The following is a 24,427-nucleotide window of genomic DNA, read 5'->3' as shown; positions in this document are numbered from 1 at the left end:
ATCGTAGAAGATTGGCTTTCGTTTCAGTTGCTGTTCCGGGAGATGGAATCAGCGACATTTGGTTGACAGATCCAACGTGTGGACAATACCTTACACAGGCTTCAATAAAGGCCATTGTGGAGACTTAGGCAGGACCATATTATTCAATCCAATACCCTATTCAATCCAATATCTATGAAAAATCACATTGAAAATGTGTCCATTACAGAGGGAGACCTGAGTTACTTGAGTTACAGAGTAAAACTTGTTTTTATTTTTACAACACCACTGTCAATCCACTTTGTGGATGAAGGGTCTCGCCATGCTGTCCTCTTCACAGGGACTGCATGGCCAAACCATGCAGTAGGGGGCCCAAGAACCAGCTGGGATATCATATAGCCACTGCTGGGAATACAACTCAGGTAACCAGGTGCGGAGTAGAGTGCGCATGACACACTGTGCTCTAGAATAAAATTTACTAATTTTGTCCACATTTTTGGAGAGCAACTTTGAAATTGTGGATTTGGGCCAGGTCAACACAACTTGATCTTGATGAGCAAGGGTCCCTAATGTTGGCTGCACAGCGCAGGGCACGGTGTGGCGATGCTCGATACAAACCCCTGCTGGTGGTGGCGGCAGGAGTCCATCAACCAAGTTTTAGCTCATCACCACGCTGCCCAGATGTCCATGCTGCTCTGATTAAAGAGATTCCCAATCGTCTCTTATTCTATACCTGAGCTCGTTATCACCGCACACCACGGGGAAACTCTCAGGCTGTGCCTCTCAGGGCCCTGTGAACTGTTAGGTTCGATGCCACAGTGTGCCTGAAATGGATCGTCCAGACCAACCCATGTTCTCACTTCTGCATCTCTCCCCCACTGCACCGCCAGTTACCCCGACACGCAGTGCGCGGTGCGATCCGATAACAAAAAACACTTCGGAGATCTGCATTGCGGCAGTTAGAAGAACGGCGAAACCCCACGCAGCGGCTCAACGTTCAATACGAAGCGCCCTCGCTTAATCGGGGCCTTACAACAGGGGCGTTGTCGCTCTCCAGGGCCGAGACGTGTAAATGTCACTCTGCAGTTAATCTGACGTAATTGAATTGCAAGCGAGGATGTGGATTGAACAAGTGGGGGCCGCTTGGACGAGTGGTGGGGGGGGGGGTGTTGACGGGCTGCATTGAGCTTCACTGCGGGGGAAGGGGGCATGGACATTCGATGAAACACGCCGCGCAAGTAGAAAGGTTGTCCCTGAATCAATCAAACTTCTCAGATAGTTACGAAAAATAGGGAGGGGCAAAGGCAGCTGTCAAATAAGCATCAAGATTCGCAGAAGTGAGACACACAGACAGTCACCCTCACGAGACACCCACACAGACAGTCACCCTCACGAGACACACACACACACAGTCACCCTCACGAGACACACACACACAGTCACCCTCACGAGACACACACACAGACAGTCACCCTCACGAGACACACACACAGACAGTCACCCCCACGAGACACACACACAGACAGTCACCCTCACGAGACACACACACAGACAGTCACCCTCACGAGACAGACACACAGACAGTCACCCCCACGAGACACACACACAGACAGTCACCCTCACGAGACACACACACAGACAGTCACCCCCACGAGACACACACACAGACAGTCACCCTCACGAGACACACACACAGACAGTCACCCCCACGAGACACACACACAGACAGTCACCCTCACGAGACACACACAGACAGTCACCCTCACGAGACACACACACACAGTCACCCTCACGAGACACACACACAGACAGTCACCCTCACGAGACACACACACACACAGTCACCCTCACGAGACACACACACACAGTCACCCTCACGAGACACACACACAGACAGTCACCCTCACGAGACACACACACAGACAGTCACCCCCACGAGACACACACACAGACAGTCACCCTCACGAGACACACACACAGACAGTCACCCTCACGAGACAGACACACAGACAGTCACCCCCACGAGACACACACACAGACAGTCACCCTCACGAGACACACACACAGACAGTCACCCCCACGAGACACACACACAGACAGTCACCCTCACGAGACACACACACAGACAGTCACCCCCACGAGACACACACACAGACAGTCACCCTCACGAGACACACACAGACAGTCACCCTCACGAGACACACACACACAGTCACCCTCACGAGACACACACACAGACAGTCACCCTCACGAGACACACACACAGACAGTCACCCCCACGAGACACACACACAGACAGTCACCCTCACGAGACACACACACAGACAGTCACCCTCACGAGACAGACACACAGACAGTCACCCCCACGAGACACACACACAGACAGTCACCCTCACGAGACACACACACAGACAGTCACCCTCACGAGACACACACACAGACAGTCACCCCCACGAGACACACACACAGACAGTCACCCTCACGAGACACACACACAGACAGTCACCCCCACGAGACACACACACAGACAGTCACCCTCACGAGACACACACAGACAGTCACCCTCACGAAACACACACACAGACAGTCACCCCCACGAGACACACACACAGACAGTCACCCTCACGAGACACACACACAGACAGTCACCCTCACGAGACACACACACAGACAGTCACCCCCACGAGACACACACACAGACAGTCACCCCCACGAGACACACACACAGACAGTCACCCCCACGAGACACACACACAGACAGTCACCCTCACGAGACACACACAGACAGTCACCCTCACGAGACACACACACAGACAGTCACCCTCACGAGACACACACACAGACAGTCACCCTCACGAGACACACACACACACAGTCACCCTCACGAGACACACACACAGACAGTCACCCTCACGAGACACACACAGACAGTCACCCTCACGAGACACACACACAGACAGTCACCCTCACGAGACACACACAGACAGTCACCCTCACGAGACACACACACAGACAGTCACCCCCACGAGTCAGACACACAGACAGTCACCCTCACGAGATACACACACACACAGTCACCCTCACGAGACACACACACACACAGTCACCCTCACGAGACACACACACACACAGTCACCCTCACGAGACACTCACACAGTCACCCTCACGAGACACACACACAGACAATCACCCTCACGAGTCAGACACACAGACAGTCACCCTCACGAGACACACACACAGACAGTCACCCCCACGAGACACACACACAGACAGTCACCCCCACGAGTCACACACACAGACAGTCACCCTCACGAGACACACACACAGACAGTCACCCCCACGAGTCACACACACAGACAGTCACCCTCACGAGACACACACACAGACAGTCACCCTCACGAGACACACACACAGACAGTCACCCTCACGAGTCACACACACACAGACAGTCACCCTCACGAGACACACACACAGACAGTCACCCTCACGAGACACACACACAGACAGTCACCCCCACGAGTCACACACACAGACAGTCACCCTCACGAGACACACACACAGACAGTCACCCTCACGAGACACACACACAGACAGTCACCCTCACGAGTCACACACACACAGACAGTCACCCTCACGAGACAGACACACAGACAGTCACTCCCACGAGACACACACACAAACAGTCACCCCCACGAGTCACACACAGACAGTCACCCTCACGAGACACACACAGACAGTCACTCCCACGAGACACACACACAAACAGTCACCCTCACGAGACACACACAGACAGTCACCCCCACGAGACACACAGACAGTCACCCCCACGAGTCACACACACAGACAGTCACCCTCACGAGACAGACACACAGTCACCCTCACGAGACAGACACACAGACAGTCACTCCCACGAGACACACACACAGACAGTCACCCTCACGAGACAGACACACAGACAGTCACCCTCACGAGACAGACACACAGACAGTCACTCCCACGAGACACACACACAAACAGTCACCCCCACGAGTCACACACAGACAGTCACCCCCACGAGACACACACACAGACATTCACCCTCACGAGTCAGACACACAGACAGTCACCCCCACGAGACACACACAGACAGTCACCCCCACGAGACACACACACAGACAGTCACCCCCACGAGACACACACACAGACATTCACCCTCACGAGTCAGACACACAGACAGTCACTCCCACGAGACACACACAGACAGTCACCCCCACGAGACACACACACAGACATTCACCCTCACGAGTCAGACACACAGACAGTCACCCCCACGAGTCACACACAGACAGTCACCCTCACGAGACACACACACAGACATTCACCCTCACGTGTCAGACACACAGACAGTCACCCTCACAGTCAGACACACAGACAGTCACCCTCACGAAACACACACAGACAGTCACCCTCACGAGACACACACACAGACAGTCACCCTCACGAGACACACACACAGACAGTCACCCTCACGAGTCAGACACACAGACAGTCACCCTCACAGTCAGACACACAGACAGTCACCCTCACGAGTCACACACACAGTCACCCCCACGAGACACACACACAGACAGTCACCCTAGCGAGTCAGACACACAGACAGTCACCCTCACGAGTGGATTGCAGAATCCAAATGCACTTGCTGCTGAGAGCAGTGGAGACAAAAGTGGTTTAGGAAGTTGTCACCAAAGTGCTCCCGGGGTTCTGGGATGCCATGTGCTCACTCGGCCTTTAATGCCAACCTGGTGAGGTCTACAAACATCCGCGATGCGCTTGTGTGGTGCGTGTCAAGTGTTCGCAGGGGGAGGGACAGGCACTGGAGGCGATGTGACAACCGCTGTCAGGAGCCGGTGTCAATGTCACCAGGCAGAGTCGCACTGAAACGGCCACGCACAAAATCAGCAGTCGGGCATCTCTCGACCGATCCTCGTCCTTCTCTGGGTTGACTCGGGTTATTAACTTATAAGATGAAAACATCTTAAAATAAAAACCCAATATAGTAGAACCCTCCTGAAATACGTGAGTAGGTAAATGCATCAAACGTTGAGACAGACTAAGTGCGTGGGGAGTGGTGACACGGTGTTTTTTCTGCACCATGCTGCAAACCTAACAACATGAGTTTGATTCCCAGCCACATGCATCGAACGTTGAGACAGACTAAGTGTGTGGGGAGTGGTGACACGGTGGTTTTTCTGCACCATGCTGCAAACCTAACAACATGAGTTTGATTCCCAGCCACATGCATCAAACGTTGAGACAGACTAAGTGTGTGGGGAGTGGTGACACGGTGGTTTTTCTGCACCATGCTGCAAACCTAACAACATGAGTTTGATTTCCAGCCACAGGCAACTTCAGTGGCGAGTGATATCTCAACTGGTTTTCTCCTTGACCAACATAGCCTTACATGAGCACAGGGTGTGGTTTATAAACATCCACACTGGCAGCAGCCATGGTGTTGGCTGCAGTGGTAGTGCAGTGGTTAGCGTGCTGCGCTACAAACCGGGTGACCTCAGTTTGATTTCCGCTCACGGCCAATATCGGTGACGAATATCTGAACTGGTCCTAGCCCTCTCGTAGGTTGACTCAGCCACAAATGAGTTGCTGGTGCGGTGTGGTGCTGGTCACCCACCCTCATGTGCCCTGTTTCGGCCTTCATAAGTGCTCGCTAACAGCACTTGCCCCAGCAGTTTGTTGAGGCTATATGGGGGGTATTTGTCGTTGTGTATTTGTATTGGGTGCTTTATTTATCACCTGGCGAATGTCGAGGTGGAGCACAGAGCAGGTAGGCCCCCATGTTCTCCCGTACCCTTGACTGATCTCTCCTTTCCACAGGAAACGCGTTGAGATCTGGGAATACATTGAGTCCACCGTTAATGCTCACAGCATATGCACAGAAAAAAACATAAAGAATGGCTTAAAACCAAAGAAAAAAACAGCATTAATAATATACCTCCTTAAGGCATGATCACAGGCAGTCGACTTGAGCATCTCAGAGTAATGATAATCTTTGAAGGTGACCTCGTTTAATTCTGCCTGGTCTCTCAGGGACGTGATGGCTGGGACAAGTTCATACTGATAATGACTACAACTTCCTTGCTGTGGCCAGCGTGACTTCTTAGGCAATAGGCTGGTTGCTGAAAATGTGATGTCATGAGCAATCATAGTCATAGCCACCATAAGCATGCCGATCAAATATTTTTTGACGAGGCGATAGCTTTTGAATACAAACATCTTATTTGAAGATAATATTTTGGTGCTCAATGCTGGGGCCACAGAGTTGCAGCCTGCAACTTGCACGTGCTGTTCACGCTCGGCTTTGAACTGCGGGACCGGCACACAGCAGGTTCATCTGGTTAACGCCACTACAGTGTCTTTTACTTAAAGGCAACATTTACTTGAAGGCACACAACACGCTTTTGCGATGCCCTTCAGGCAGCACTGTTTTTCTTTTAAAGTATAAAACCAAGAACTGGACGCTGTGAGATGACAACACCCGATTTTCACGGGTGTCCCAATGGGACTGGTATAGAAAGCAGCCGCCATTAACAATGCTAAGAGGCCCACAATGATGCCAAGTCTGCGCCTGCGGCTCAAGCAGCCTCTCTCTCCAGGCCTGTCTTGGCAGGACACTGCGTGACGCCCACCTGCCCTGCTTGGTCCATTGCCCAATCTTGCAGCTCCATTGGCAGTTCAGTATCCTGTTAACGGAGCACTGGTCTGGCTGCGTGTCAAGTGAGCGTTGAGCCAAGATTTGTAAGTGATGCCGGCCGGCGTTAGCGAAGGTCTGTGACTGTGGTATAAATTCGAGGTAGATCCGATACGGCAGTGGCCTGAAGACATTAATAATGGGTACAAGGTGTGGCTCTTTGGCATTACCCTGCCCTGTGAATAATTCTACAATTACGTGAAACTGAGTTTATGGTGTCAAGCTGGCTTCAATACATTCAAATGCCCAATATCTCACACTGCTATTTGAACTAAGATCGCCCTTGCAATGCCTCCTGCAAGGAAGGCCTCCCCTGCCCTACCTAATCATTACGATGACCCTCGGGTGGGCAGTTGTGGAGGAGTGATTGGCACGCCAAGCTTAAATGCAGGCGAACCGAGTTTAATTCCTGGCCATGGTCATTGAATAACATCAATGGCGATTTGTCAAAGGACCCCACACTTCAACAATCCACATTGACCAGCGTGGTGGAGCATGGTCAAATAACCCTCAAGACCGAAATGGCATATTTAGGACTTAATCGAAGCTGGAGATTACTAAAGGGCTTTAAATTAAAAATAACTCTAAACCAATGAATCCCGTGCATGTGGAGGCGAGGAGAGAGGAGAGGGTCATGTTTAGCAGGGATACGTCCATGGAGGGTCTAAGTAGACAGTGTGGTCTTGGTAGATAATCCATGATTAGATAAAAGCTCCACAAAACTCCGGTTAAATGTATCTGCATAATGTGGGGCACACAGAATGGAAAATAGCTACCAGCAGCAATGCAGTGTAATGTCTGGAAGAGACCAATGGCACCGTGAAATGAAGGTTGTGGCTGGGGAACCACACATGGTGGGGGTCTTCAGCGTGTGGCGCCCTAGGTAGCCATACGCCCTAGGTAGCCACACGCCCTAGGAAGCCATACGCCCTAGGGAGCCATACGCCCTAGGTAGCCATACGCCCAAGGGAGCCACACTAAAGACGCACCGTGTGTGGTTACCCAGCCACCACCTTAACGTGCCATGCACATAACACCACACTGAAAAAAAAACCATAAACACTTGGACTGCAAACAACACAAAACCACACCAACACGCACGCTACCGCTCCCACACACAACACACTGTTAATTGCATGCCTATTCATGACATTATACTGATTAACTTTGACTAACCTAACCAGTAACATGTATAATTTCATACATAGTTCATTATAAAATGTATATGAGTACATTAACCCCCCGTGTCCTTCTCATGTGCAAGCGCACAGTGATGATATCAGCTTACCCTATTAAAAAAAGAACCAGGAAGACATCTTCACAATTCTGGCAAAACACTTGATGATGCTGCTTGCAAACACTAGCGAAATATTGTACTAAATAGGACATGTGTCGTGGGCTTGCTATCTAACACACCCCCGGCGTGCTGAGGTGATAGTAAATTGGCACGTTTTTTTCGCGTGACAACCCTAGTAATTGTCTGTGGGGAGTGTACGACACGTTCACATTTACGTGATCTAACCCAAAAATCTCGTGGACAATATTTGCCGCGAAAGTGTTAAATCTATTAGGTGATTGAAACGTTGCGCTGCGCTTTATCTGATATGCTCAGCGTATTTGTTTAGCACAAGAATGATGAGCCTCAAGAGGGCAAAACCCATACCAAGTCTGTTTAAACAAAATGCTGATCAGATTCTGGACATGTGTGAAAAATGCCGAGATCTGTGAAGAAGAGCTTCATATCTCATCGGATTTCTCGTGGATAAATAAAACGTCTGATTCTGTGATTGGAAGCATAAGTCTGGAAGGTGATGTATGCATGACTCTCGCATGGCTGCTCTATGATGCTCGGTGAGATTCTCAAGGAGGAAAAAGGTAATGTTTGTGTCTGTGTGCGTCTCAGGCAAACCTCACACACAGACATACAGACGCGCCATGGAAGATTTCACCCCCTGGCGATTTTGATTAACTTTCACGAATCTGGGTCACGATTTCATTCTATTCGTTTCATCTTGGTTACGCAGTCTCATTTGTGTTGTCCACATCATATGCCTGGTGTTGTTCTATGGTCGCTTTCTCAAAGTTTATATTATATGCCCCTTCTTTATACTCATATAATAACATAATTTATTTTATGTTTGTTTTTATCACTATCACCGGGCATGGTTATTCCACTGCTGGATGAAAGCTTTCCCATGCCCTCAGCAGTCTCACGGTCCTGCAAATCCACAATCCATCTCCCACGTACAAGTGCATGTCATAGCTCCATCTCCTCTTTCCTTTGGCTGCTCTTCTATAACAAGTCTATTTCATCGGCCATCATCCTTGATATAAAAAAAAGTTCTTACCCAAGCCTACTTTTACAAAGTCAATATAACATCTCTGATTTGCATTTCTTCCATGATTCCTGTGTCCCTTCTTTGTCTCTGAACGTTGTTGAAAGCATGCATCTCTCCGTGCTTCCTGCACATTTTCAGAATGTGTTTTTCCCCCATGTCATTATCTATGTTTCTGATCCAAATGTCATCGCAGGTAATATACACTTCGCGACTATTCTGCAGGCACACACCAGTAGAAGGCATCACATTACGCTTCCCAAAAGCACCCTATCCTACACTTGCTCATTTCATCAGTCATTTCACATCCACCTTCGATAATCTCCCAAGGCATAAATAAATAACTACACATACAGCCGTTTTTGTCAGTCGCAGCCCTCCAACAGTCGTCGTACGTGTCTCGTTTTGCTCATTTTAATCTCGAGCTAAAAATTATGCAGCCTTCTTTGTGAAAGCTTGCAATCCAGGCGTTACATTCGACTCTCCCTCTTAGAGCACCGAGTCACGAGTGGGCATCCTCTCAGCCCGTGAGACTCACTCCTCAACTCGTGTCGACTCTTCTGGCGAGCGCCGCGCGTACTCGGGCACGCCACTCGCGGAGCCATTCAACCGTTCAGTTCTCGCCACGAGTTCTGCAGTTTGTTGCCCACGACAGCCCATTTGCTTAGCCGACCGCATTGCCAAAAACAATTATCCGTCCCACGTCTCCCATCTGTTCCCACGGAATGCAGAAATGAGATGTTCAGCGTAATTTCCAGTATGGCCCTGGGAGCAGCAATGGATAGGAATTGGGCAAAGTCAGACGGTACTCCCCCTCCCCTACTTCCGCATCCTCATCCAATTCTCCCCGCACTGCTCACGCTCCAGACTCACTGTGCACGACGATGGCCCAGACACGCCCCTGATATTAGAGATTCAAACTATTGGATATTAATTCTAGATTTGAAGCTTTCGTGACTGCAAGGATTCATATTCTTAGGTTTTCTCGGTAAAGTCACGTAGGTAAAAAAATTGAATTAATAAAAGTAAAATAAAAATAAAATAAAAATCACGACGTTTCGGAGGCAACACAAGCTTCCGTCTTCAGGTGGAACCGTCACAGCACGACTGCTGCATCAACTAAGACTTGATTATTTTATTTTTATTTTACTTTTATTAATTTTAATTTTTTACCTACGTGACTTTACCGAAAAAACCTATTGGATATTATAGCATCCCGTGGACAGGCACCGCTGCCCTTCCTTCCCAAGGACACGGTGCGCGCACACACAGAACTCCACAGTGCACCCATGCAACACAGTGAAGAAAGGGTACACAATGTAATATCGAACTGGTGTGTGTATCATTTAATATTGCCCCAGGCAAGTTTGAAAACAGTTGCCGTATGGATACCCTGGTGCCCACCATTATAATGTGGAACTTAAATTAGCACTTGCCCAAGGCTTGTTTGAGTAGGGAGAAATTGAGATGTCAAAATAAACACACTAAAACACAGATCCCATATTTAGTCATATGTTAGCATAGGGGCGAGGCATTAGCGAGCACCGACTAGGGCTGGCATGGTGCATGAGGGGGCGGTGTGGCCATGCCGACACTTGCCTGCCGTTGTGTTCACAGTGGTGGTGTCTGCTCACTACAGCACGTACTCATTTGAGGCTGAGTTGACCTATGTGAAGCTCAGGACAAGTTCAGATACCATGTTGCACTGATATAGTGCATGGTCAGAAATTCAACACGCAAACATAAGCTCATATGTGCAAATATCACTCATGCACGTAAAAATCCCTACCCACACTCGCACGAGAAAGCACGGCAGCTGTTGGTGTGAATTTTCTCAGTCACCCATTACAGCCGACACGAAGCAGAGAGCAGGCGGGTCAGCACCACGGACAGCAACGTTCATCTCACATTGAACGTGAAGTTGACACGGAGCCCACAACTCATTAAACGTTAACCGAGCCAACTTAGCAGGCAGAATGATAATATATTTTATGCACAGCGTCATGCAAATTGTATCTCAAAGTTCTGTATGCTTTGTAACATGCACGGTTTTTTGCACAGAGGCGCAGGAAACCACATAAGTCACACGGCAGCCATAAACAATACCAATACCAACAATTGCCCAAGCTCTGCGGTTCTATATTGGGTTGTTCAACCAACACAAATAATGAGCATTTATGTATTAGTCCACGCGGTAGAGTGTGCAAAACACCTGCGAAACTGTGTGCAAAATTAGCACAGATGCGCACAGGCCCGCACCGAAAAGCCACAGTGCACCCATCTTGCATATCGGATCAGCAATGTATAATTAAACAGAAATGAATATCACTGCTAACCAGATTCACAATATCTCTAGCACCAACACACACACACACTTCACGGCACAATGAGCAGCAGAAGATACACACACTGCATTAATTTAATGCACATTGTGCAGGACTGAAGACAGCTCCGATGGGCTTTTGTTCACAGAAAGATGTCAAGCGTGCAGTATAAATAGGGTATGAAACACGAAATCAACCATGCAACTCAGCATTGGAGTCGGGGTAATGAATAGAAGGACAGAAAATCATGTTCCAGACATCGTTCTACAGCATCAGCAGCAGCTCGAAAAATGCTCTGAGTCATGACCTCTTTCCCCACTGCAAAAAATATATATTTATCAAGCTATTATGGCCCCTGACCCCTGTAAGTATACATTCAGGAACACTGGATGTGTTGTGCGAATATTGTAAATTGGTCACAGCAGTCTCATAAGGCTCCCACCATTGATGCCACATACGCAATGATAATACAAATAACGCAGTTGAAATTCCTGTTACCAATAGCAGATGGATCTGTTAACCACACGAGTGAGACCAATCCATTATAGCAGACTGGTGCATTGATAACTGGATTCCTCTTCATTAGACCTCCTTTGCCAGTACCAAAATATAATAGGGGTTTTCCCCTTTTTTCTGGTAATATAATAGGGGGAAAACCCTATTATTATTATATTTTGGTACTGGCAAAGGAGGTCTAATGATGTAGATGCTCACCCCGAGCCCTCGTTACTTTGATAGTGCATTGTCTTTGAGCTGTACGCCTTTTGGCGTCCTCTGGTCTCGCACCAATTGAGACAAGGCTCAAAAGAAAGCCGTCTCTGGTGTGGACCAATCCCTTTCAAGGACAATGCCATATATATCAGAGTGTGTTTTTTGTTTGCATTTTGACCACAAGTATTGTGGTTAATGCAGACATGATTCCTTGTAAAAAGGTTTCAGTTTTGTTGCCAGAAAAAAGGGGAAAACCCTTATTATTGGATTCCTCTTATCAGGGCAACTGGATGTCCTGTGAACAACAATGCTTGGATAAAAGGAATTATGTAGGATGTTTTTGGGAATGAGATGATCATAATGGGAATCGTTCACAGGATTACATTCGAGCCTGGGCATAACATTTATCTGTTTTATGTTAATTGTAATGAACCACAGTCTGCATCACCACAGATCAAGTAAAGTCCCGTCTGCGTGTCCAACACATCATGTGGTTTGGAATCCGTTAAACTGAGGCGTTTCAATAAGAAGCAACTTTAGTGTCGTGCAAAACACAGGGGAAGAGCAGTCTCGACAAAGGCTTGCAGAGCTTGAAGCAAACGGTCGCTGAGGCCTCATTATTCAATGATAAACAAATATTGCGTACGCTTTCAGGAGCCATGCAAGCAGGACTGTGAGCGCATGTTAACAAGGCACCAAATATAACTTGGATACATTTAATCAAAATATCCAGGATGTTTAATGGCTTAAATTATCAAGAATTCATAAATAACTTCTGCGCAGGTGTTCACGTTGGAGCCGTGTGGTTCTCCCGGGTGATTTTAAGTTGTGCCGTCGGTTATTCAGTGTTGTCCAACGTTTCAGTTCCTGAATAAGCTCCAGGCATGTGGAGTAAATCGTCTTACATCATCACAAAAAAAACACGTGGTACAGCCAGAAAACGCATCAAAGAGGAGGTACAATCAATGTTATAATTTATCCGAAAAGTCTTTAATGCATTTTTTAGACTTTGTTAAGGAGGATTCTGCTTGAGATGTTTGGCCAATTTACTTTGCGATGTGTTTTAATTGAGAGGTTACTTCGGAGACAACCAATGCCTGCAAGGGAAGGATGGCCAACCGTTGCATGTCCCTTGAAGAACTCTCAGCTGTCGCAGAATTTGTTCACTGCTGCTGTCATTGGAAATAAGCAACGCGTTGTGAATTGTACAGGTGAATTACACGTGGCAACTTAAACAGGTAATGCTGCAGAGAGACGTCATTTCAAATGAGAATCATTTTCAGCTCCAGCCCATGTGTGAGTGTCTTCCAACTGTCTGTAGAGTTGGCACTATAATTTTGACACTGTCAGTCTCCTGGAATAATTGGGTCTATTACACTAGCTCGCTACGTGATTGTTAAAAAGAGTTTGCAATCCAGCAATTTGCTCTCCGCAAACACCGCAAACACACGGAGGATGCACAATCCAACTGGATCATATGAAACATTGATACAGCATAAAGAGATCGATTGAACAAGCTGTTAAATAGATTGATAATCAAAAACAAGAATCACTTATTTAGAGGTATTTTCAATTATCCAAACCTTGAGAACGAAATCATGTTTACTGGGGTGAAGTGGTGGTGCAGTGGTTCGTGGACTGCATGACTAATGTCAGTGATCATATATCAACTGGTCCTGGGCCCCCATATCCCCCAACCGTCAATGACCAGTGTGGTGAAGTTTGGTCGTGTGGAGACTATCATCCAGCAGATCAAGAGCTGTGAATTATGATTATTTAATTTAACCAGATTATGTAAATGAATGAATCAAACTTTTGATAACAATGCAGGTATTGCATCATCCATGTAAATTAAATCCATAAGGTTGTTTTGGGTCACATCACGCAAATGTGTCGTTAAACCCGCCACCACCCGACACAGCAAATTAGTAAGGTTTGTCATGTAAACAAAAAGTGCCAATTAGTTACGAGTACAGCACACCGGTGTGTTGGAGAGTAAACCCACAACATTTACAATTCGAGTGGACGTTTCGCCAGTAATTACACCCAGTCTCATCAGGCGAACAGTCAGAATTATGGAGAAATCCACCTCCTGTGTCAGTCTTAAATAGGGGGGGGGGGGGTAAATGTGATGTCGTCACTTGTGAGCCTATCACGTGCGAAGACCAGGGATGTGGGGTTCGTGTAGCCATATGAATTACAATGGTTGTTGCCTTTGAGCTAAAAGAACAAATTAGACAGAACGAGACGCCACAAATACGAGATATGCAATACAAAACGAGGAAGTGCAAACAAGGCGGCCATATTTATTCAGCATTTCAATCATGACCCCGCACAATGACAACCAAATAGTATGAGGCAAATAGTGTGGATATCAGATTGCATTGATTCCTTAATTAATATTTCCTCAGGCTGAAAATGAGGCAATACACACAGGTATCAAATCACACTCTTAAGAGTCAATGCTTTTCTATTCTTGTGCAAAGTCATATGCTAATGATATGCACATTTACTCTGATGGAGTGATCAAACCTGCAGAAACGTGATACAAAAAACGTGGTAAAAATAGGAGAGGGATCGAGAGGGGGGGCGTGAGGGGGGGTGAGGGGGGGCGGAGTCGTGAGGGGTGAGAGCATAAGGGGGTGGGCGTGAGGGGGGGTGTGAGGAGGGACGGGTCGTGAGGGGTGGGGGTGTAAGGGGGGGGCGCAAGGGGGGGGCGTGAGGAGGATGTGAGGGGGGGCGGGGTCGTGAGGGGTAGGGGCGTAAGGGGGGGGGTGAGCGGGGGTGTGAGGAGAGACGGGGTCGTGAGGGGTGGGGGTGTAAGGGGGGGGCGGGGCGTTAGGGGGGGTTACATTTCAGGCCTTTCACATAGGGGGCGAGGGTAAACTGTCTACCTGTCGCCCGGCTCTGTCATGCCCCAGTGATACAAAAATTGCGGCCGCCAAACAAATTAATTCATTGGGATTTATTCATTTACAAGGAGAATTTTATTTTTCTACGTATGTGTGAATTCAACAGAGGCCAGGCGGTGACAGTCAAATTGATTGCACTTGAAAACATAACTTCGTCGTGGGCGATACGTCTGTAAAGTTTAAATTCGAATGCAATGTCTCTGTGCTTTGACATTGAACAGGACATGCACCCCCCTGAGCCATTGAGGCACCTCAACAATGAAAATACAAATGAAACTGAAACTGGAAAAATAATTTAAAACCTTATTCCTGCACAAGTGCTGTGCTTTCCACAGATTGTTCGTGACGATAGGCTGCACAGCGGGTATTGTGCGACACGCTGGTGCAACTCGGTCTTCATGTTCGCATTTACATATAATGTATGACCCATGTTTTGACAGTGGAAAATAGAAATTGTAATCGGAATAATTCCGGAAACCCAGACCGAGGGCTGTTTACACACGTCCATGTGCAAAGCACATACACACATACACACAAATACACAAAGACGCCCCATTTAGTCTTAACAGACTTTTTCGATTTAAAGCTTTCGTGACTGCAGGGATTCATCTTCTTGGTTCTTTCGGTAAAGTCACGTAGAAGGGAAATAATAAAATAATAAAAATTTCACATAATAAAATACAATTCTCACGACGTTTCGGCCACAACGCAAGCAGCCGTCCTCAGGTGAAGAACAGGTCTGTCGGAAAGACAGCGTCTGAATGAACACCACCAAGCTTGGCAGCGTATATTTAAGCTGGGTTAGAGGAGGAAGGGCACCTTGACAAAGAAATTTGCATATCAAGAGGAATTTAGCATATTTATGGGAATGCAGATATGGGATTAGTCACTACTTGTGGAATGCGTAGGAGGTGGGGGGGGGTCTCAAAGTCATATTATTCCCGTGCATTTTGTAGGATTAGCAGCAACACCTGAGGACGGCTGCTTGCGTTGTGGTCGAAACGTCGTGAGAATTGTATTTTATTATGTTTATTTTTATTATTATATTATTTCCCTTCTACGTGACTTCACCGAAAGAACCAAGAAGATTTCGATTTAAAGCTTTCGTGACTGCAGGGATTCATCATCTTGGTTCTTTCGGTAAAGTCACATAGAAGGGAAATAATAAAATAATAATAAAAATAAAACATAATAAAATAAATCTCACGACGTTTCGGCCACAACGCAAGCAGCCGTCCTCAGGTGAAGAACAGGTCTGTCGGAAAGACAGTGTCATTCAGTCTGTCGGAAAGACAGTGTCATTCAGACACTGTCTTTCTGACAGACCTGTTCTTCACCTGAGGACGGCTGCTTGCGTTGTGGCCGAAACGTTGTGAGAATTATTTTAGTATGTTTTATTTTTATTATTATTTTATTATTTCCCTTCTACGTGACTTTGCCGAAAGAACCAATAAGATGAAACCAAGAAGATCTTAACAGACTGTTGGGGCAAGTGCAGTCAGTGAGCAACTATGAAGGCCTCAAAAATACACACACACGGAGAGTGGCACACGCTACGCAGAGGAAATGCCAACACCTAAAATGTGAATACGTTTTCAATATATTAACATGTTAGTATCCATTTCTTATGCAAACATCGCCAATTAATTCCCATTCAAAAATAGACTTCAACAAAACATTAACAACAAATACAGTATAATGGAACTTTCAAACCAATTTGATATGCTCCCCTAAAGAGCTAAAGAGTTGGCAGATATACTGTGATTATAGCTAGAATTGCAATTCCCAAACACCCCGAGGCTTTTGTGCAAATGCATTGTTGTTTCCAACAACACCAACAATAACAAAGAGAAGCTGTAAATTTGGCTTGTGCTGGGCCCATTCAGCGGTGCGACCGCTCTCTCGGGCTCGCTCGCACAGCGAACTCACGCTGGGAGGAGGAGGAGGAGGTTGAGTCACGCCACGTGCCGCGGCTCCTTCTGCTCTTACAACGGACACCTTTGGGGTGGCAAGGTGTCATCTGTCCAGAAGGTTCGGCCCGAGGAAGAACGTCCCGTTGATGAATATCGAACCAGGCAGATATTAAAGGGGGCAGCAGCCACGGGGCAGCGGTTTGCGCTGTGCGTTGTGGTAACTTGGCGTCCTGAGTTCGCGTCTCGGCCGTGGCTCACACCAGTGGCGAGTGTTACCTGCACCAGTCCTGGCCGCCACCATTCACCAATCCACACTCGCCAGCATAGACCAATATGTCAAACAGATGTTATGACCGACATGATGGGGCATAGCCGGGCAGTGGACTGGGAATGGGCTAGAAAGTGTTTGTTTGTTTTTTTGAATTTAATATCATTTTATTATTGGAAGACGTAAAAAAAACGTTCAGGAGCTATTTAATCCCATGCTCAATTATGTCTTTAACCTGGTTATGTTCTTTAATCCACGTGCTCTCCTTTATGTCTCATTTTTATTCCAAGCATGCATCTCCGTATGCCTCTGTGTACTCTTCATTATTTGTGCCATGCTGTTGTTAATTACGGTTTCAGATCCATATATCATGACAGGTATTATGCATTCATTAAAACACTTTTTTCTTTGGGCACAGTGGGTAAATACGCTTTCATTAACGATGAATGAACAAATCTCTGGCAAAGAAATGTTAACCAAGCTTCCAGCCTTGATAGAAATGCTTCGCTTTGTATCACCACCAATTTGGGCTGAGCCTCAGCTTGCGTGAGGCTGATTTAATCCATAAATCAGCCGAGTGGGTGCAGGTCTCCGTTTCCTCTATCCTGCTTTTTTGTCTCGTAATGGGCACTTGCCACAGCCGTTAACCCACTCATCGCCGTGCCACACAGAACGATGCATGTGTGTGGAAATCCCCACTTTCAAAAGATTAAATCCAATAATCATGGATTCATATTTTGCAGCAACACAAAACAAACTTGAAAAGACAAACTACACAGTAATTCCAGCAGCAAAAACAACTCCCAAAAAAACGAACTAAAAAAGATTACTTTAGTTAACGATATCCAAACAACAGTTGACAACTTTGAAAAAAATGGTAGATTACACGTGTGTTAAACCATTTATGAAGGTATTGAAACGGCTGAAGGGAATACATTAATTTGGGAAGCTCAGGAGGAGAGTATTGAGGAACAAGAGAGAGCAGGACAGGGAACCGAGGAACGAGTGCCCAGCCATCGTAAACCTGAGGGCTCAGCCAGAGAACTCGTGAGTGGATGACTGCCTCCGAGGCTGACACCGACCCAACTACCCAGGGGGTGTGGACAGCGAACACATACTCGCGTAAAACAAATAATGCTAATGACTTCCCAGGAGGTGGTATCTATTTTATCGACCTTGTGTGGGCTGATAGGCCAAAACTGTTGTTTTGTTTTGCCACATGTTTTTTTAGTTTTTTTTGTATTGTTTAGTGAGTCTTGTTTTCCTTCTTCAAGTCAAGTGTTAACTTCTTCTTGGTTCTTTCGGTAAAGTCACGTAGAAGGGAAGTAATAAAATAATAAAAATAAACTAATAAAATAATTCTCACGACGTTTCGGCCACAACGCAAGCAGCCGTCCTCAGGTGAAGGCCAGGTCTGTCGGGGGAATTCATTCAGACGCTGTCTCCCCGACAGACCTGGTTTTCACCTGAGGATGGCTGCTTGCGTTGTGGCCGAAACGTCGTGAGAATTATTTTATTATGTTTTATTTTTATTATTTTATTACTTCCCTTCTACGTGACGTTACCGAAAGAACCAAGAAGATGAATCCCTGCAGTCACGAAAGCTTTAAATCGAAATTTAAGTGTTAACTTTTTCCCATTTCCTCCACAAACTGCTCGTTTCCTTGCTCTGGTCGGAGCCGCTAACAGCTGGGAGGCACAGCAGCGACGATATAAATTTTAAAAAATGCACTCCACCTCTTGCCTCTAAAGTCATGTCATTTTGTGACTCCATCAACAGATGTGTTTGTGTGCACAGACACGTGCCTGGGGCATTCATGTAAATAGCAAATTAATGCAAAAGTGCGAACTTCAAGTTTGCACTCTAATAATTGGTTCACTTATTTATGTATTTATTTATGAATGTGGCCATCCTTTGATCCATAAATCCATGCACTCATACATTTATAAATTCAGAGCAGTCATCCAAAATGTCAACATAAACTTAGCTGAGTAATGTGCCAGGCAAGCTCAAAAAGTCAGTGCATGTCAGCTTACATGTATGTGCCCGTGAACGTTTGTATACACGTTTGTGTGCGTACTCATGTGTTTGCACGTGTCTCTGAATGTGTGAATGTGTTTTTACACGTCTTATATTTTCCAAGAAGGAATACAAACAACCCTTACTAATTGGCCGTGTGACATTTGCATCCGCCTGTAGACAATTTCATGCATTATGCAATACTTGAAACCCTCCCATTACTGAATGCCACAACAAACCACTCAGCTGACAGATACAAATGCCCAAAACTCTATACATTTGGACTGGGAACGCTGAAATCTCTAAACTGTATTGTGAAAAACAATTAACTTTAATATAGAGCATTCACATATGCGTACAATAGCTTGTTATCACCATGAATGCACTCCTCCCACCCCATATTTTAAAGAAAACATTGGCGATATATCTTATAATCCGGTAGCTGCGTGTGCGTGAGCAGATTTGTATAACTTTATTGACAGCGGGCATAAGTTTGGAGTTATTTTTACTTTCCGGGGCATCGTATGACCCAGAGAGTTCCGGTAAGTTCTAAACATTGCGAGTGTTGTTCGTTGCTGCAGGGTGCAATCAATGATTTTCTTTCCGATTTTCTAAAAGCATCAACACCGCATCAAAACCCAAGGCACTGCATCTGCCGTGACCCATCAGAGGTCACTCCCAAACCATCTTTGGCGCCGTGTGAGAAGTTGCGGCAGAGAACCCCCGTCTACATTTTCTGCGTTTCCCCTTCTGAAATCTTCTGTTCAAAGCCAGTGGAGTGGGAGATGGGATCAAATTAATCCCACCGCTGCTCATGTCGTCAACAATGCTTAATCTAGTACCAGTATATCGTTCTGTACATCACCAAACCCCAGCGTGGTCTTATCCGTACCCGCCCTTCCGACCTCATATCAGCACATTCCACACTGCTGCTTGCGCTGCTCCAACAAGCTCTCTAACCCTCCTAACGAACTCTCTCACCCTGTGATGCTCCTTCCACTCCACGGTTCACTCAGCCACACACCACGTGTATTAACAGCAAGCACACATTGTGTTTCTAGGTTTAACCATTACTCTCCTGTCTGTTTGAAATCTTGTACCCATAAGAGCAGCGTCTGTTGCTAACGGTGGATCTGTGAAAAGGTAACGGTGCAGTCCTGCAACTTCTTGCTGATGCCCCTGCTGGTAGATGGGCACCTCCTAATCTCTCGAGCTCCTCTCGAGGGTATTGCTCCTACTCTTCCACACTTGCCAAGAAGTCTCGGATGAAGTTCGGAGTGCCCACACTTTACCCCACGCGACCTGCCGATCAGCTGACTGGCTCACACGTCTATACTGTTGGGTGGACAAAGGCTGGGGGGAGGGGTTAAAATAAAGTTGCGTTTTCCCTGCGTCCCCTATTTCTTATGCCGAATGAAAAAAGAACACTCTTCATATCTCTGCTATGCTTTCTACAAATAATCTTGAAATACTAATTTCTTTGACGATGTACTGTGCTGTGCGACTCGTGGGTATATACATGGCAATCAAGTAATGTGATACACAGTGCACACACACTGCATCCCGGACCGCTCGGGGCTGGCTGGGATTAAGTGGAAAACCAATTTCATATGATGACCTTCTGCAAGGTCTCAGGGCCCAGTCTACAATCATCAACTCACTAGACAGTAAAGTTTAATAATGGGATGTTTGAGTTTCTGGATGGCTCAGATGCCAGGGCGCTCAGTCATCACTGCAGTGAGCATGGGTTAAAATCCAGGCAGGCACCGGTGATTAAAACACGTTCCTTCGGAGTGGGCAGGTAGGAACTTGGTTGGACAGCGCATTCGTGCACGACAGACAGACAAATAATCCTTGGTGGGCAGTGTGGAACGTGTTGTTCCTACCTGTATAAGTGTAGTGTTTCGTGTCGTGTATAGTGTAGTGTGTAGGTGAAACGTTGAGTTTTATAAGGGTACCACGGGGTGACCAACCCCTCCCCACCCAGCCCCACCCCTCCCCACCCAGCCCCACCCCTCCCACCCAGCCCCACCCTCCCCACCCAGCTCCTCCCCACCCTCCCCACCCAGCCCCTCCCCACCCAGCCCCTCCCCACCCTCCCCTCCCCACCCAGCCCCTCCCCACCCTCCCCTCTCCACCCAGCCCCACCCCTCCCTTCCACCCCCCACCCTCCCCTCCCCATATGCACGACAGACAGACAAATGATCCCTGGTGGGCAGTGTGGAACCTGTTGTTCCTACCTGTACTGGGTTCGTAAATCTAGCGAGATTGACCGTCTCATCTCGGTCACCAGTTGTCTGCACGACAAACTCGATCTGATTCTATTGCGATTCCTCAAGTCAGCCAACTTATGTCAGCTCCAAAACTTTAACTCCAAATGCAGGTTGACTAAAAGCAATGAGCCACCTTAAAGTGAGTGTGAGCGTAGTGTGGGCAGAAGAGGACTGCAGAACAAAGCTGCGATAATTCGTCGACGAGGTCGATTCACCGCCTACAAATGATATAATCAACGACTTTTTCTCGTTGGTTGATTCCTCAGGCTCCTTGAACAAAAACCGACGCCCCCCCCCAACCACGGGCTATGCCCGGCGTGATGAGCCTGATGATGACGCCGATGACATTACCGAGACCCGCCCATCACCGCCCGTCCAGCGGAACGCGTGGGAACAGAGGTGACACTTCTCTTCCCCATGTTTTCTGTATTCTGATTAGTAATCACGGATTTTAAATCAATTCTCGGCAGAGTTATTTGTTACTTAAATAGTCGAAGAGCACAGCTCTACTTCAGAACTAGTTCTGTGACTTCATTTCCTGGGGCTGTTCTCTGACACAGGGTGATACACTGCTAGCTGGAGACTTTATATAAACATGACATTGCCATGACACCAAGCCAATTGTACAATCGGATATAATAGGGAGAAATAAAAAAACGAAAAGTAAAAAAACAACATTTGTATCATTAACCCTCCACCACATAACATGATTGTCACCTTCATTAAAAAATATTCTTTGCGAAGGGTTAATGACAAGAATTTTGAAGTGAACGACTACGTGGAAAAACTTAAAAACAAATATGGATCGGAGTATCGGTTAGGAAAACATGCATTATAAGCTTTGTAACTTCGATTTCAATGCCAGTTCTCAACAGTAATGTGTCTCAATACTCTTACAGTAACCATAACCCCACAGCCACCCATGCATTGTATGTGCAGCATGCCTTTATCCGTTGTGGGCAACGCTTACCTTTTTCGCTATTCAGGAGGAAAATCTTGCATCGCCTCTGGAATTACACTTCTAGTAGTGACACCATTATGAATTGCAACACCACACGAATAACACTGTGACCTTGGGATAGCAATGAATAAAGCCCCATCAGATTGCCTGGGAATTGATTCCAGTTTTAAAAAAACATTTCCCTGCAGCAAAACAAAAACAAAACTGCCAATAAAATAATAAAATGTGTGAGTACAGGAGAGGAAGCAGGCAGAAAACACCCGGAAGTGAAGAGAAATGAATACAAAGGCAGAGGCAGCGAGCGGCGTTCTACATCGCGTCAAGATGTACAGACGGCAACACTGCAACCCAAAAAGCAACATGTATAGATGTTATATATTCAGAGAAATTAAAACAGGCGTTTAGGAAAAATAATCTTTTACTTCGCATTGACTGAACCACTGCAAAATTAAATCGAAAGAAGCCTGACTAGGACCTCCAGTAGCTCAGGTAGCATTGCACTCTGTACGAAGTGTACACAAACACTGCAGGCAGCAATCGGGTTTGTTCTCTATCAGTGAAAGGAGGGACGACCAACTCTTTTAAATAAAGCATTACAAGGTTGTACCGATAGACTGCCCACCCTTATCATTCTCACTGCCACACACACGCGACATTGGTTTTAAAGAGATGTTAGGCTACAGTTACAGGTAATGAATAGTCGTCTTTAGAGCACAGGGAGAAGCAGCCAGCTTCATTGCATTACAATTGAGGGACACACTCTATAATTATGTGTAAAGCTAAGGTGGGTGACATGCGAGAATACATCGTATCGGGTTTGGGAGCGATGCAAGCAGATTTACAGTGGAACTCATCGTATTTGATTTGATATTTGGGAGCAATGTGTAGAAAACCAATTATCCGTTTGCCATCCGCACACTGCACTCCTTTATCGGCATGCTCACAAACGCGGTTAACTGTACAAACATTTGCATTTTGACCACAATTATTGTGGTTAATGTACACATGATTCCTTGTAAAAAAGGTTTCAGTTTTGTTGCCAGAAAAAAGGGGAAAACCCCTATTATTATATTTTGATATTGGCAAACGAGGTCTAATGATGTACAGATTTGCTGCCCATTTTCAGGTCACTATCCCTTATCCTTACAACATCTCCGAGAATAGGATTGATCTTCTGACACTTGCCAGTTACTTCCTCTTATTCACAAGATGGCTAGAACACGAGAAAGAGATTTCCAACACCTCTGAGTCATTACCCGCACCAATATTTATAAACTGTGAAGAATGTGGTTCACGAATAATAGGAAGGTGTTGGGATCGCTTAGGTTACGAGGATATTAGGAAGCAAGGATAATATGGATTTTGATTAGTGGAGTTTTATTCCAAATTTCAGGGAAATAATTTCTGCTGTCGATATTTAACGAAGCTCTTACAAGTATAATGAATACAAAATCATGGTGACAATTTTACATAGTTCGTTAAAATTAAAGGTTAACATTTACCGTATTTTTATCATCACCTGTTAAATTCAAAAAGGCCGAATGTCAATATGCTTTACAGGCCTTCGCCTTGCAGGATGTTGGTGCCTTCCACAGTTTGTCGTTTAGCTCTATGCCATCGTTGTTTGTGATGCGCTGCGTTGGTGTCATGTGGACTAAGTTTGTGTGCCTCTCTTATCCACTTGTGTGTGCCAATCCCCTGTGCAGGACCACTGGTTTCGATTGCGATGTGGTTCTCATCTCTCAAAAGGCACTTACTTGAAAATACAAACCACGACTGCCCGACAACATCATCGCACGCCGTAGCTCTGGGTATAATTATTCACCCCGCTGTCTCACCGAGCGATTTAAGGTTACAATTTTATTCAATAATCTACTTTGTTCTTTAACATCGCAGTGAAAGTATCGGCCTCGAGTGGCTAAAGGATTCAGGTGAACAGCAGCATATACTGAAAACATTCAACGAAGCAAATGTGATTTGGCGTAAGT

General features: G+C 46.4%; 1 protein-coding gene across 2 annotated transcripts in view; it reads right to left on the bottom strand.

Annotated features, from left to right (window-relative positions):
* LOC144731194 (contactin-2-like) overlaps nucleotides 1-24,427 on the bottom strand; it is a 361,376-nt gene that overhangs the window by 122,335 nt on the left and 214,614 nt on the right. For both annotated transcript variants that reach the window (XM_078612167.1, XM_078612166.1), the window contains exon 6: nucleotides 5,767-5,862. In XM_078612167.1, coding sequence (XP_078468293.1) covers nucleotides 5,767-5,862 — 96 coding nt within the window. The remainder of the gene's footprint in view (nucleotides 1-5,766; nucleotides 5,863-24,427) is intronic.

The sequence above is a fragment of the Lampetra planeri genome, chromosome 38 (assembly GCF_965212315.1).
Source record: "Lampetra planeri chromosome 38, kcLamPlan1.2.h2, whole genome shotgun sequence".
NCBI classification, from domain to species: Eukaryota; Metazoa; Chordata; class Hyperoartia; order Petromyzontiformes; family Petromyzontidae; genus Lampetra; species Lampetra planeri.
The sequence above is the reverse complement of the archived record's forward strand: the minus strand, read 5'-3'. Positions and strand labels throughout refer to the sequence as shown.